The 15,290-nt window shown below is 36.6% G+C and overlaps 1 protein-coding gene across 1 annotated transcript; it reads right to left on the bottom strand.

The window, feature by feature from the left end:
- Positions 1-9,695: 9,695 nt before the first annotated feature.
- On the bottom strand, positions 9,696-13,491 carry LOC145954970 (uncharacterized). Its single transcript, XM_083069666.1, has 6 exons — positions 12,571-13,491; positions 12,076-12,288; positions 11,090-11,667; positions 10,366-10,477; positions 9,763-10,041; positions 9,696-9,716 (listed from the first exon to the last, which is right to left on the bottom strand). Exons 1-6 carry the CDS (start codon positions 13,489-13,491, stop codon positions 9,696-9,698), a joined length of 2,124 nt encoding a protein of 707 aa, XP_082925792.1.
- Positions 13,492-15,290: the final 1,799 nt, after the last annotated feature.

Genomic DNA, 15,290 nt, shown 5'->3' with positions numbered 1-15,290 from the left:
CTACCACAGTTTGCCCATCAGTTTGGGGATGACATGTGGTAGAAAATAGAAGTTTAGTTCCTAGCCTTGCCCATAGAGTTTTCCAAAAATGGCTAAGGAACTTAACATCTCTATCTGAGACTATAGTTTTAGGTAACCCATGAAGTCTCACTATTTCTTGAAAGAATAACTTAGCAACACTACTTGCATCATCCACTTTATGGCATGGAATAAAGTGTGTCATTTTACTAAAACGGTCCACAACCACAAAGATGGAATCCTTTCCTCTTTGGGTCCTAGGCAATCCAAGGATAAAATCCATGGAAATGTCTACCCAAGGAGTATTGGATATTGGCAAGGGGGTGTATAGTCCATGAGGTTTTGTGGTAGACTTGGCTTGTAAACAAGCTATGCATCTACTACAAAATCTTTGAACATCTCTTTTCATATGAGGCCAAAATAATTTCTCTCTCAAAAGTGAAAGAGTCTTCTCAATTCCAAAATGCCCCATGAGCCCACTCTCATGGCTCTCCTTTACCAAGAGTTTCATAATAGATCCTTGGGGAATACAAAGTTTATTTTCCTTAAAAAGAAACCCCTCAGAAATATAGTAACCTTGATAAGGTTTTTGAATACATAGAGAATAAAAGTTAGCAAAATAAAGGTCTTTCTCATACAATTCCTTTATGTCATCAAACCCTAGTATTTGAGAACCTAGGATGTTCAACAACACATGTCTTCTTGACAAAGCATCAGCTACTACATTTGTAGAGCCTTTCTTATATTTGATGAAAAAAGGAAATTGCTCAAGGTACTCAACCCATTTTGCATGCCTCTTATTTAATTTATGTTGACCCTTCAAGTATTTAAGTGATTCATGATCACTATGAATAACAAATTCCTTGGTCACAAGATAATGTTCCTAAGTTTGAAGGGCACGAACTAAATCATACAACTCCTTGTCAAAGGTAGGGTAGTTCAAGGCAGCCCCATGAAGTTTTTCACTGAAATAAGCTATGGAGTGGCCACCTTGTAACAACACAGCTCCTATGCCAAGACCTGAAGCATCACATTCTAGCTCAAAGGTTTTGCTAAAATCAGGGAGAGCTAGAACAGGTGCTTGAGTGAGTTTGTGCTTAAGCTCTTGAAATGCTAAATTATGTTTTTCTTGCCACAAAAATACCACATCCTTCTTCACCAACTCATTGAGAGGTGAAGCTAATGTAGAGAAATTAGGAACAAATCTTCTATAAAAGCTTGCCAAACCATGGAAGCTGATAACTTCACTAACATTAGTAGGAATAGGCCATTCTTGGATGGCTTTGATTTTCTCGGGGTCCACATGAACCTCCTTTTTTCTTACAACAAACCCTATGAATATAACATTATCCACACAAAAAGTGCACTTGTCTACATTGGCAAACAAGTGATTATCTCTAAGAACAAGTAGGTGATGGAATCATGCCTAGGAAGGCAAGAGGTGACATATTGAAGGAGCCAAGAGGAGTTGGCTAGACATGAAGGTTTGGGCCAGTCAGGGCCCAATGGGCCTGATGGGCCTGGGAAGGCCCAAGTTGAACTTTTCATGGGCCATATTTTGTTATAGCTATTTTCATATGTTTTGTATACATCATGTTAGTATAGGTATCATATATTTTGGTCTTGTATTTTGGACCACATAGAGTAGCATTTTAGGTTTTAGGCTTGTTGGGCCTAGTTTTGGGCTTCATGGGCCTTTGGGCTTTTGGTACCCAATATTGGGCTCATTTTCATTCTTGTAATTTTTCCTTTCCATTGTATTTGTTTGACCATTGTATTTAGGTCATTAGATTAGGAAAATACAAGGAATACTAAAGTAGGCTAATTAGGTTAAATTAGGTTTAATTTGGAAGCCATTTAAGTTACATTTGAGTCACATGTTTTGCACCTTTGGTGGCTGAACATGTGACCTCAAATTAACCCTAAATGACACTCCAAATTACACTTAGATGCACCTTAGGTACCTGAATTTTCGGAGTAGCACATGGGAGCCAAAATTTGAATTCAAATTTCAAATTTGAATTCAAATTTTGGGCGCCACATGTCACCTTTTGATTTAGGCGCCCAAAGTGTGCAAAACCATGCTTACTTAAGTGTTTCATTCACCATTTGTATTCACTTTTGAACATTATAGAAATTTGTGAGCCATTGGCCGAGTTTCCTCTCTCAAAAGTCTCCAACCTCTCACCTTCAAAAACCCTAGGCTAGTTGTCTACTTTCCTACTTTTTGAAGTGAGAATCCATTGATGCTTGAGCTTGGATGCTTCCCTCCTAAACTTTGGAAGAGTGTATCCGTGAGTTCATAATCTTCAAGTGTTCTTAGTTGTGGAATCAAGTCTCCTTTGAAGAAGATCCGGCCTAAGCAAATCCGTGGAGAAGAACTACCTTCACTTCTCCTAGTTTTGCTATCAATTTTGGTATCAAGAGCAAGGTCTTCAAGGAGATAAGTTTTCTTCAAAATTTTGTGTCCGTTTTGTGTTTGTGTGTTCTTGTCTTGTCTTGTTTGAGTTTTTCAATTTTCGGATCTATATTTTGAAGTTCTTGTGTTCATAGATCCATTGTTGATTGTTCTTGAATTTCTTCCTCAATCAACTTGTTTAGGAATTATTTGCTTGTGCTATTTTTTTTTATTTTATTTTGAGTCTCTCCATTCTTGTATGTGTCCGTGATTGGACCTCATGCATTGCATTTAGATTTTGGTTTTGAATCTTTGTTTTGTCTTAGAAGTTTGTGTTTAGTCTTTATATGTTGCAAATTCCTTGAATAGCATGTTTAACCTAGTTTTATTTTGAATTTTGTGTCTACATATTGCTCTCGGTTTTGCTTCTCTTTTGCCTACCTATATGTGCTTTTTCTTTTACCTTATTGTGTTCATAATTTGCTATTAGTCCTAGCAAGTTTCTTTAGAGTTAGGTTTCTATTATGTTCTTAAGTTTTCAAATCACATTCCATTGAAAATCTTATAAAAATTTTTGTGACTCAAAATTTCAAGTGTAAACCTACTTCTAGTGTACTTTTCTTGTGGATTCAAATTTTAAAAAAAAATTAGAGGCTGAAAACAGAGATAAAACAGAGCCTAAAGTGTTCAAAAGATCAAAAAGAAAAGAGTTCAAAAGGAATCCAAACCAAAAACTTAAAGACTAGTGCACTAGTTATTCAAGTTACTTGAAATTTGACCTAATTTTTGGCTGATTTGTATTCTCGGTTTCTATAGCTTGGAATCATTGAAAAATTTGAAACAAAAGGCAAATATACTCTCTGGACTCTTAATTTGATACTTGAAAAAGAAAGAATTAAAAAAAAATAGAGAAAAAAAATTATAAAGAAAAAGCCGAGAGGTGTACAAGCTGAAAAATCCACTTGATTCCTTGTTATTGTTTTGGCTACTACTTTTGCTATACTTGTCCAATTGTCTTCAAATTTTTTTTGTTTTGTTCATCTATTCTAGTACCTATCTAGGAACTCTTCTCTTTGAGTGCTAGCTTTTATTTGGAGTCTTAATTTTCAGTTTTACTTGTTGAACCTCTTTGAGTCTTGTCATATACATCTATTACTCTTAATTTTGGTATAAGCTTTTCAAATTGTGCTTTTATTGCTTGTCTTGTTTTCTTTCAATAATTTCCCTGTGCTGGAAGTGGCCTCAAATCCTTGCTCAAGGATCAAGCATTGCTCAACAAAGAGTAGGAAAAGTTTGGACACTAAGACCTAAAAATTTGACCTAATTTAGTGACCAAAACTTCTCCTAAACTTCCTTCACTTGAGTGACCATTCCTTTCACCTTGTGAGGCAGCCACCATTAACCTCTTTGTTGTGTTTCTTTTGCAGGTCCAGTAGCATCATATTGAAGGATTAGTGGCGGATTAAACACTTGATTAAGTGTTGGAAAATTTGCACAACAATCCGTCACTAAATTGGTCACCAAAACCGCCATTTATTGCTTTCTAGGCTAGTTTAAATTTTGCAATCTCTCTTGTATTTTAAAATCAATTTGTAAAGCTTGGAGGGAGTATTAAGAAGCTGGTCAGGTATATCTAACTCCTTGTTAGCATCCTCACTTATAGTGCTAGTGGAAGTGGCTTGGAAATTTCATATGTTTCAAGCTTCCACTTAGGATATCCGACTAGTTGCTTACATTGCTTCCTTTAAGTTCTTTGTCTTTTAATTGCTTTATTTTGCTGCCTTGAAACGTCTAGACTTGTGTAGATTTACTTGCTCACGTTTAGTTTAGTCTCAAAAACAAACAAATTGTGAAAAAGCATTCAAAATTTTTGTGAAAAGCTTTGGGAAATTGGAGATACCACAAAGGAGTTTAGTGATTTCCACTTGAAAAGGCTTGGTTATTAAGTGGCTCTTTGTAGCTCACCTCCCTTGATAGTGCAACTTGTACACTTAGACTTCCAAGTGTTATTTTCATTCCTAGAAAATACCAAAAACATTTTATAACTTTTTGCATAGCATATGCCAAAAAAAAAAAATTCTTTTGTTTAATCATGAGAAAATATTTCTCAAGTGGTAGTGAATTAAGCTCTCCAAAAGGTTTTTCACATTCTACTCAAAGGCTTAAATCACTAACACCTTGGACAAAGCAAGAAGCTTTACAAAAAGAAAAAGAAAAACTTGAAAAAAAAGCACAAATTGCAATTTTAGAGGAAGAAATTCACATTATTAAACAAAAGAGAGAAAAACTTTTAGCAAAAGAAAAATTGAGAAAAACAAGAGAAAAAGAAAGAAAAAAGGCATTGCTCTTAGGGAAGAGTAAGGAGGAAAATAATTCCTCTAAAGGACTTGTGAGTGAAGAGAGTTGTTCTACCACTAAAAATCATTTACAAAATACTCTCTTCATAAATAAAGACCTTAACTCTTACCCTAATCTTACCACTAGTCATGAAGTAGAGATTCAAGAACAAATCATTCTAAAGAAAAATGAATCTCAACTTCAAGATGTAGTGAAGAAGGAGTGGACTACATTTAGTTCCACTTCTTGTGCTACTTCCTTGGAGGTGCCCAAGGAAGATAGCCTTCCTCTCTTTAGGAATCCTTCTACCATAGTTGTTCTAATAAAGCACCCAAATTTTGGAATATATTGTTTGATAGATACATCTTGTCATATTTCATATTCTATTTTTGATCTTATGGGAAGTTCATCTTTATTTGAACTTAATTTGCACCCTTCCCTACAAGACAAAAATAGTTTATATGAGTTTTCAAGATTTTCCAAGACATTTTATCTACCAAACAATATGATTCAAAATTGTTTAGGACGTTTTCTAGTATTCTTTTCTTTATATTTTAGGAAAAGCCTAGGCTACCATTTAGGGTATTTTAGGCAAGATATTGTAGTGTTTAAAAATCATTCTTTTCATTGTCTTAGTCATAGTGTTATTACATTCTTAGGTTTTACTTCTAGGTTATGCTTAGGAGAGGAGCCTATTTCTACTTTTAGGGAGTCTAATTTTGATAGTTTATTTTTTCTTAGGCTAGATATAAGGACTCCTCTTAGGATCCATAATCCATTTTCTCATCATAAACATGTCACCTCTTATACATGGTTTGTTGTGTATGTAGGTGATGTTTCTTATTCCATGCATCCTCGTGATTTGAGGACAAATCCTTTTCAAGAGGGAGGGGATGATGGAATCATGCCTAGGAAGGCAAGAGGTGACATATTGAAGGAGCCAAGAGGAGTTGGCTAGACATGAAGGTTTGGGCCAGTCAGGGCCCAATGGGCCTGATGGGCCTGGGAAGGCCCAAGTTGAACTTTTCATGGGCCATATTTTGTTATAGCTATTTTCATATGTTTTGTATACATCATGTTAGTATAGGTATCATATATTTTGGTCTTGTATTTTGGACCACATAGAGTAGCATTTTAGGTTTTAGGCTTGTTGGGCCTAGTTTTGGGCTTCATGGGCCTTTGGGCTTTTGGTACCCAATATTGGGCTCATTTTCATTCTTGTAATTTTTCCTTTCCATTGTATTTGTTTGACCATTGTATTTAGGTCATTAGATTAGGAAAATACAAGGAATACTAAAGTAGGCTAATTAGGTTAAATTAGGTTTAATTTGGAAGCCATTTAAGTTACATTTGAGTCACATGTTTTGCACCTTTGGTGGCTGAACATGTGACCTCAAATTAACCCTAAATGACACTCCAAATTACACTTAGATGCACCTTAGGTACCTGAATTTTCGGAGTAGCACATGGGAGCCAAAATTTGAATTCAAATTTCAAATTTGAATTCAAATTTTGGGCGCCACATGTCACCTTTTGATTTAGGCGCCCAAAGTGTGCAAAACCATGCTTACTTAAGTGTTTCATTCACCATTTGTATTCACTTTTGAACATTATAGAAATTTGTGAGCCATTGGCCGAGTTTCCTCTCTCAAAAGTCTCCAACCTCTCACCTTCAAAAACCCTAGGCTAGTTGTCTACTTTCCTACTTTTTGAAGTGAGAATCCATTGATGCTTGAGCTTGGATGCTTCCCTCCTAAACTTTGGAAGAGTGTATCCGTGAGTTCATAATCTTCAAGTGTTCTTAGTTGTGGAATCAAGTCTCCTTTGAAGAAGATCCGGCCTAAGCAAATCCGTGGAGAAGAACTACCTTCACTTCTCCTAGTTTTGCTATCAGTAGGACTTGTCTTACGTGATCCACATGATCACTTAGACTTTAGCTATAAATTAAGATATCATCAAAATAAACAACTACAAACCTACCAATGCAATCCCTAAGGGCATGATTCATTAGCCTCATGAATGTGCTAGGTGCATTAGTAAGCCCAAAAGGAATTACCAACCAATCATATAATCCAAACTTAGTTTTAAAAGTAGTCTTCCACTCATCACCTTCCTTGATTCCAATTTGGTGATATCCACTTTTAAGATCTATTTTGGAAAATATGGATGACCCATGCAACTCATCAAGCATGCCATCAAGCCTAGGAATTGGGTGCCTATATTTTATTGTGATGTTGTTGATGGCTCTACAGTCACAACATATCCTCCATTTTCCATCTTTTTTTGGCACCAAAATAACAGGTACAGCACAAGGGCTTAGACTCTTTTGAATCTAACCCTTATCCAACAATTCTTGTACTTGCTTCTCTATCTCTTTAGTTTCTTGTGGATTGGTCCTATAGGCTGGTCTATTGGGAAGACTAGCCATAGGCACAAGATCTATTTGATGCTCTATTCCCCTAAAAGGTGGAAGTCCCACTAGGCCTTCACTAGGAAATACACATCAAATTCTTTTAAAAGATTTTTAACTTCAAAAGGTAGAGAAGTTTCCAAAGAACTTGTGGCAGTGCATGTGAGTGTTCCTCTACACATGAGGATATGAGAAAATGGTTCAAGTAAGAGAGAGGTTTTTTGTAAAATTTGTGTTTCAAATGTCTCTCCTTGAACTATCTCTAGAGAGGGAACACTAGACTCTCTAGAATCCTCTTGATTACTAGTTTTTAGAAGTTTTTTTTTTCATTTTTTTTATTTTCTTTTCCTTTCTCTTGCTCACGTTTGACCTTCATTTGTACTTGGTCTTCCATCACTTGTGAAGGAGATAGAGGATGAAGCACAAACTTCTTACCCTTGTGAGTGAAAGTTATTTTATTAGTTAGGCCATCATGGTGTGTTTTCTTATCAAATTGCCATGGCCTTCCCAACAAAATATGACAAGCTTCCATGGGAACTTCATCATATTTAACTTTATCTTGATAGTTCCCAATGGAAAACTCTACTTCCACTTCTTGGTTAACCACCATATCTCCATCATCATTGAGCTAATGAAGTTGATAAGGTTTAGGATGGGATGTGGTAGTTAAACCCAACTTTTCAACCATCCTAGTGCTACAACAATTGCACCAAGATCCACTATCCACAATTAGAGAACAAGATTTGTTTGAAATATTGCATCTTGTATGAAAGATGTTCTCTCTTTAGGATTGTGTATCACTAGGTTGGTTATTGAGGACCCTTCTCATCATAAGAAGTTCCCCATTGTAAGGGTAAGTGACCTCACATGACTCTCCCTCACTTGCTTCTTCTTCATCCTCACTTGAAGATGGAGAAGTAGTAGCTTCATCTTGGATACTATAAATGTCTTGGCCCCTTAGTATCATGACATTTTTAGTAGGGCATTGAGAAGCAATGTGGCCTCTCCCAAGACACTTAAAGCATTTTATGTCACTAGACTTGGTGCTAGTGTGTGAGGTGTTTTTCTTTTCTTTTTCCTCTTTTGTTTTACCCTTGTCTAGATTTTTGGAGGAATCAAAAGTATTTTTCTTTTCAAAAGTTTTTCCCTCCCTCTTATAGTCAACCTTTGAATAAGTAGATGAGTATGAGATTGTTTTGAAATTCTTTCTCAAATGTTGTTGTTCAACCTTGATACAAAGTTGAACCAAGTCATTCAAATCTCTATAAGGTAGAAGCTCAACCTTATCTCTTATCTCAAAAGTTAAACCACTCAAAAATCTAGCAATGGTAATATCTTCCTCCTCCCTAATGCCAGGCCTCATTAAATACAAATCCATGGTTTGTCTATATTCTTCCACAATCATGTTCCTTTGGTGGAGTCTTTGGACCTTGTTGATAAGCTCCCTAGTATAGTATGAGGGAATGTGTCTCCTTCTCAAGGCACTCCTTAATTCATTCCAATATTAATTGGAGGGTCATTATGGAGACGCCTATCCCTAACAAGGGATGTCCACCAATACATGGCATGGCTTTGAAAGCTTAAGGTGGCTAGAGACACTTTTCTTTCTTCACTCACTTGATGGCAAGTGAAGATTTGTTCAACCTTCATTTCCTGATCAAGGTACCCCTCAACATCATCTTTGCCATGAAAATAAGGGAGATCTTGATATGATTCCTAATTGCACCAGAGTTGAAAAAGGATCTTTTGGGTTAAAATCTTGGACTTAATTTCTGGAATGTGGGTAAGGAAATTAGATGCAAGAAATGGAGGGAAGGAAACGGTAAAGGAATGGAGGAAGAATCACTCTTCCAAGGAAGGCTTCACACAAAGAATTGTGGATGATCCTTTGATATGCCCAAATTCTTGAATCACTCAAGAACAATTGGAGAATCACTCTCAGTTAATAAAACTCAAATTCTGATCTGTTCTTATTCATCCCAATGGGCAGCTTATATAGCTTACAACCAAGACCTTTCACTTACATTAGTGGGCAATTAATGAACTCCATTAGTGGGCAATTAATGAACTCCACTAAGCCTAACAATTATGACCACTAATGCAAAACAAACACATGCTAAATTCGTGCACCCTTTGGTATGCCTCATGGCTGATTCATCCCAAAGGTTTTGGACCTTATTTAACTAAAAACAACTTGCCTAATAACTAGCCCAATAAGTGGTGCAGCCCAAACAAGAGTTGGCAGCCACTTTAACAAGAGTTTTAGGCCTTTATTTACTAATTACAAGTACTAAAAAAAACACCCACTAAGAAAATGGTGTAATTAGTCTTCATAATCCTTGATACAATTCACCATCTTGGCCTTGTCTTCATCATTGGGCATTTCTTCAAGAATAAGGGCCGCAACTTGTTGCAAAGCATCCTTGGCCCTTTTAGTCCTTGCCCTAGTCATTGGTCCTCCAAGTCCTTTGAGTGCTCCTAAATCCTTGCCCATGTCCTCATCATTCCCTCCCTCTTGAGAAGAATTTGTCCTCAAATCAAAGTCTGCATCATCTACATCAAAGAGAGATAAATCAGAAACATTGAAAGTGGAACTAACATTGTACTCACCGGGCAATTCAATCTTGTAAGCATTGTCATTTATTCTTTCTAGTACTTGAAATGGACCATCCCCTCTTGGCAAAAGCTTTGATTTCCTTTGTTCCGGAAATCTTTCCTTCCTCATGTGTACCCAAACCCAATCACCAGGTTGGAACACAACTTTCTTTCGCCCTTTGTTAGCATGTTTCGCGTAGCTCTCATTTTTCTTCTCAATTTGAGCCTTCACACGTTCGTGTAACTTCTTCACATAGTCCGCTTTGGCCTGCCCTTCTTTATGCTTAAAAACAGAAATGTTAGGCATAGGCAATAAATCAAGAGGAGTCAAAGGGTTAAAACCATACACAACCTCAAAAGGTGAACAATTTGTTGTGCTATGGACAGCCCTATTATATGCAAATTCAACATGAGGCAAACTTGCTTCCCAGGACTTAATATTCTTTTTTAAAACAGTCCTAAGCAAGGTCCCCAAAGTTCTATTGACTACCTCAGTTTGTCCATCGGTTTGTGGGTGACAAGTTGTTGAAAATAATAATTTAGTACCTAACTTGCCCCACAAAGTCCTCCAAAAATGACTAAGGAATTTAGCATCCCTATCACTTACAATACTCCTTGGCACACCATGAAGCCTCACAACTTCTTTGAAAAACAAATCAGCCACATGACACGCATCATCTACCTTTTTGCAAGGTATGAAATGTGCCATTTTTGAAAACCTGTCAACAACCACAAAAATAGAATCTTTGCCATTCTTTGTTCTAGGCAGTCCCAAAACAAAGTCCATAGATATGTCAATCCAAGGATATTCAGGAGTAGGCAAAGGAGTATACAATCCATGTGGCAATGATTTAGATTTAGCCATTTTGCACACAACACAATGTTCACAAAATTTTTGCACATCACGTTTCATATGAGGCCAAAAGAAATGTTCTTGTAAAATTTCCAAAGTCTTTTTAATCCCAAAGTGCCCCATCAAACCACCACCATGTGATTCACTAACAAGCAACTCTCTAATGGAACATGTAGGCACACACAATTTGTTTTCTTTAAATAAAAACCCATTGTGCTTAAAATACCCATATTGAGATAGTTTCTCACATGCAGCATATATTTCACCAAAAGTTTCATCAGAAGCATACATTTCTTTCAAAGATTCAAATCCAAGCAATTTAGTTTCAAGAGTGGAAAGCAATATATGTCTCCTTGATAAAGCATCAGCCACAATGTTCCCTTTTCCCCTTTTATGTTTTATGACATAGGGAAATTGTTCCAAAAACTCCACCCACTTGGCATGCCTCTTGTTAAGCTTGCCTTGTCCCTTCAAATACCTTAGGGACTCATGGTCACTATGTATTACAAACTCTTTGGGAAAAAGGTAGTGTTGCCATGTTTTCAAAGCTCTTACCAAGGCATACAATTCCTTATCATAAGTGGAAAAATTAAGGGCAGCTCCACTTAACTTCTCACTAAAATAAGCAATTGGATGGCCTTCTTGTAACAACACAGCCCCAATCCCAACATTGGAAGCATCACATTCAATTTCAAAAGATTTAGCAAAGTTTGGTAAGGCAAGAATGGGAGCATTGGTTAGCCTTTGCTTAAGAGCAACAAAGGCTTCCTCTTGTTTCCCTCCCCACTTAAAAACCACATGTTTCTTTACTACTTCATTAAGAGGTGCTGCCAAGGTGCTAAAGTCCTTAACAAACCTCCTATAAAAACTTGCCAAACCATGGAAACTTCTCACTTCACTCACGGATTTAGGTGTGGGCCATTCTTGGATGGCCTTAACCTTTTCCTCATCTACTTGTACTCCTTTAGAACTTACAACAAAACCAAGGAATACAACATGATCAGTACAAAACACACATTTTTCAAGATTGGCAAACAATTGTTCTTCCTTAAGCACCTTCAAAACAGATTTCAAATGTTCCACATGCAATTCAAGAGAAGTGTTATAGACAAGAATATCATCAAAATATACCACAACAAGTTTGCCAATAAATTCCCTCAAAACATGGTTCATCAATCTCATAAAAGTACTTGGTGCATTAGTTAAGCCAAAAGGCATAACCAACCACTCATACAAACCATATTTTGTTTTAAAAGCAGTTTTCCATTCATCACCCTCTCTAATTCTAATTTGATTATATCCACTTTTCAAATCAATTTTAGAGAAAATACTTGCACCATGCAATTCATCAAGCAAATCATCAAGTCTAGGAATTGGGTGCCTATATTTTATGGTGATGTTATTTAGAGCCCTACAATCAGAACACATTCTCCATGTCCCATCTTTTTTAGGGACCAAAATTACCGGAACAGCACAATGACTCATGCTATCTCTTACCCATCCTTTGGTCATGAGTTCATCCACTTGCTTTTGAATTTCTTGCGTTTCTTGTGGATTGCTCCTATAAGCTGGCCTATTGGGTAAGGAAGCTCCTGGAATGAGATCAATTTGGTGTTCAATTCCCCTCAAAGGTGGTAATCCACTTGGTACACTTGATGGAAAAACGTCATGAAATTCCTGCAAAAGAGATTTAACACTAGAAGGTATTTCCAATTCATCAAAAGTGTTAGTGTTTAAAATCTGATTTTTGCAATACATTAGATAAAGGGGCTGTTTAGCAAGGAACAACCTCTTCACCTCACCCTTTGTTGCCAAAAGACTCTCTTTTCTCTCAAGTGTTTCGCTCCTTTTCTTTCCACTTTTTTTTTTCTCAAGTTTTTGTTCACTCTTTTTCTCAAGATCACTTTCTTTTCTCTCCAAAGAAATCTTTTCTCTCATCCTCATTTGATCCTCACACACCTCTTTAGGACTCAAAGGCTTGAGGACAATCTTTTTATTTTGGTGCACAAAAGAGATCTTATTGGAATAGCCATCATGGACGGCTTTAGTGTCAAATTGCCAAGGCCTTCCCAAAAGTATGTGGCTGGCCTCCATTGGAACTACATCACATAGCACCTTATCTTTGTATTTTCCAATGGAAATATCCACTTCTACTTGCTGCCTCACTTGCACCTCTCCATCCTCACTAAGCCACTGAAGTTTATATGGCCTAGGATGTGGTTTAGTGTCTAAATTTAGCTTTGACACTAATCTAGCACTAGCCACATTAGCGCAACTCCCTCCATCAATAATCACCATGCAAACCTTTCCATTGATGGAACATCTTGTGTGGAAAATATTCTCCCTTTGGCTTCTTTCTAAAGGACTCATTTGACTACCCATCATTCTCCTAATCATCAATAAATCTCCCTCAAGGGCCTCCTCTTCCTCCTCAATGTCACCTTCTTCTTCCTCACTAACATCAGATTGGCTAGTGTAATCTCCATTCTCCTTGAGAACCATGGTCCTTTTGGTAGGACACTCATAGGCATAATGACCCATGCCTTGACACTTAAAGCATTTTATGTCTTTACTCTTCTTTTGAGGCTGTTCTAAGGACTTAGAGGATGATTTTCCATGAGAAGTAGATGCTAGATTGCTTGGAGTGGCAGCCACCTCCTTCTTATTTTTGTCCTTCCAACTATAGGAATTATAATTAGAAGAACTCTTCTTGGTCACACTTTTTCTTTTGAGTTGTTGTTCCACTTGAATGGATTTGTGCAGCAAGTCTTCTATCTCAACAAATTCCTGCAATTCAACAACATCACGAATATCGTTATTCAAGCCATTAATAAAACGAGCCATGGTTAGTTCTGGATCTTCTTCAATATTGGCTTGCATTATGAGCAAGTCCAATTCCTTGTAATACTCTTCAACTCCTTTGGTGCCTTGTGACAATTTTTTGAAGTTTAAATTTCACATCTCTAGCATAGCTAGCCGGCACATAACGTTTCCTCATGAGCCTTTTCATTTCAGCCCATGTTTCCACCAAAGGCTCTTCATTTCTCAACCTTTCTCTTTTCAACTTATTCCACCACACAAGTGCATAGTCCGAGAACTCCGCTGCTGCAAGTTTCACCTTTTGCTCTTCATCATAATTGTTACAAGTGAAAATATGTTCTATTTTGAGTTCCCATTCCACATAGGCTTCCGGATCACTCTTCCCCTTAAATGGAGGAACATTAAGTTTAACACCTTCAATTCTGTTTTGCCTAGGAGCACCACCATTTCTTCCTCTCCTTTCTTCTTCATGATGATCACGATTCTCTAATCGCTCAATTCTTCCATACAACTCTTCATTGTTTTCTCTCAATAATCTTTGCATTTGAGCATTAATAGCGTCGAACAAGAGTCTTTGTGTTCCATCCAAATGATTTCCATCTGCCATACTTCAAAAACAAGAGTAATAACAAACACAAAGAAAATAGGACCTCACCACTCTTCTCACTTGTTTACACTCGTAAAATGAACACTCGTGTATGTCACTCCTAATGGCTTTTTTTTTTATTATTATTTTTTTTTAAAGCAATTCAAAAAAAATAGACAACACAAAGAACAAACCACAATTTTTTGTGTTAAAAGCAAGGTTTAGGGTAGGCTTAAAAAGGAATACAAAACAGCCACCAAAAATTCAAAAAAAAAACAAGGAAATTTAGGAATCAAAAACTGGAATTTAGATAAGTTAGTAACAACCTTCAACCAAACCAAAATATTACCTTAAAGATTGAGTTTCAAGTGTTCTAAACGCATGAACCATTCAGCCACAACTCTTTCTTCTTTTTTTTTTTTTTTTTTTTTTTATTATGCACGAATTTTATTTTAAATATTTTTTAACAATATTAAGGCCTAATTTTTGCAATGGTTCAGCAAATAAAGAAAGAACACTAAGGTAATATTAATGGTAATGAGAAATAACAAGGAAGGATGTTACCCAAAGAAATTCCAGCAAATGATGTGGATGAACCCAAAAAACCGGAGCTCTGATACCAAATGATATGATTCCTAATTGCACCAGAGTTGAAAAAGGATCTTTTGGGTTAAAATCTTGGACTTAATTTCTGGAATGTGGGTAAGGAAATTAGATGCAAGAAATGGAGGGAAGGAAACGGTAAAGGAATGGAGGAAGAATCACTCTTCCAAGGAAGGCTTCACACAAAGAATTGTGGATGATCCTTTGATATGCCCAAATTCTTGAATCACTCAAGAACAATTGGAGAATCACTCTCAGTTAATAAAACTCAAATTCTGATCTGTTCTTATTCATCCCAATGGGCAGCTTATATAGCTTACAACCAAGACCTTTCACTTACATTAGTGGGCAATTAATGAACTCCATTAGTGGGCAATTAATGAACTCCACTAAGCCTAACAATTATGACCACTAATGCAAAACAAACACATGCTAAATTCGTGCACCCTTTGGTATGCCTCATGGCTGATTCATCCCAAAGGTTTTGGACCTTATTTAACTAAAAACAACTTGCCTAATAACTAGCCCAATAAGTGGTGCAGCCCAAACAAGAGTTGGCAGCCACTTTAACAAGAGTTTTAGGCCTTTATTTACTAATTACAAGTACTAAAAAAAACACCCACTAAGAAAATGGCGTAATTAGTCTTCATAATCCTTGATACAATTCACC

Source organism: Cajanus cajan, chromosome 1 (assembly GCF_000230855.2).
Source record: "Cajanus cajan strain Asha chromosome 1, NIPB_CcT2T_4, whole genome shotgun sequence".
NCBI lineage: Eukaryota > Viridiplantae > Streptophyta > Magnoliopsida > Fabales > Fabaceae > Cajanus > Cajanus cajan.
Note: the sequence above shows the minus strand (reverse complement) of the source record. Positions and strands in the feature narration are given on the sequence as shown.

What these genes read in the sequence shown, in the direction of transcription:
- LOC145954970 (XM_083069666.1), bottom strand. Translation starts at nt 13,491, where the DNA reads ATGCAAGCCAATATTGAAGAAGATCCAGAACTAACCATGGCTCGTTTT. An exon ending in AGCCTTTGAGTCCTAAAGAG is followed by an intron (nt 12,289 to 12,570) that starts GTGTGTGAGGAT and finishes TCTCTTTTGCAG; the next exon opens with GAATTTCATGACGTTTTTCC. An exon ending in AGTGACCATGAGTCCCTAAG is followed by an intron (nt 10,478 to 11,089) that starts GTATTTGAAGGG and finishes GGTTGTTGACAG; the next exon opens with GTTTTCAAAAATGGCACATT.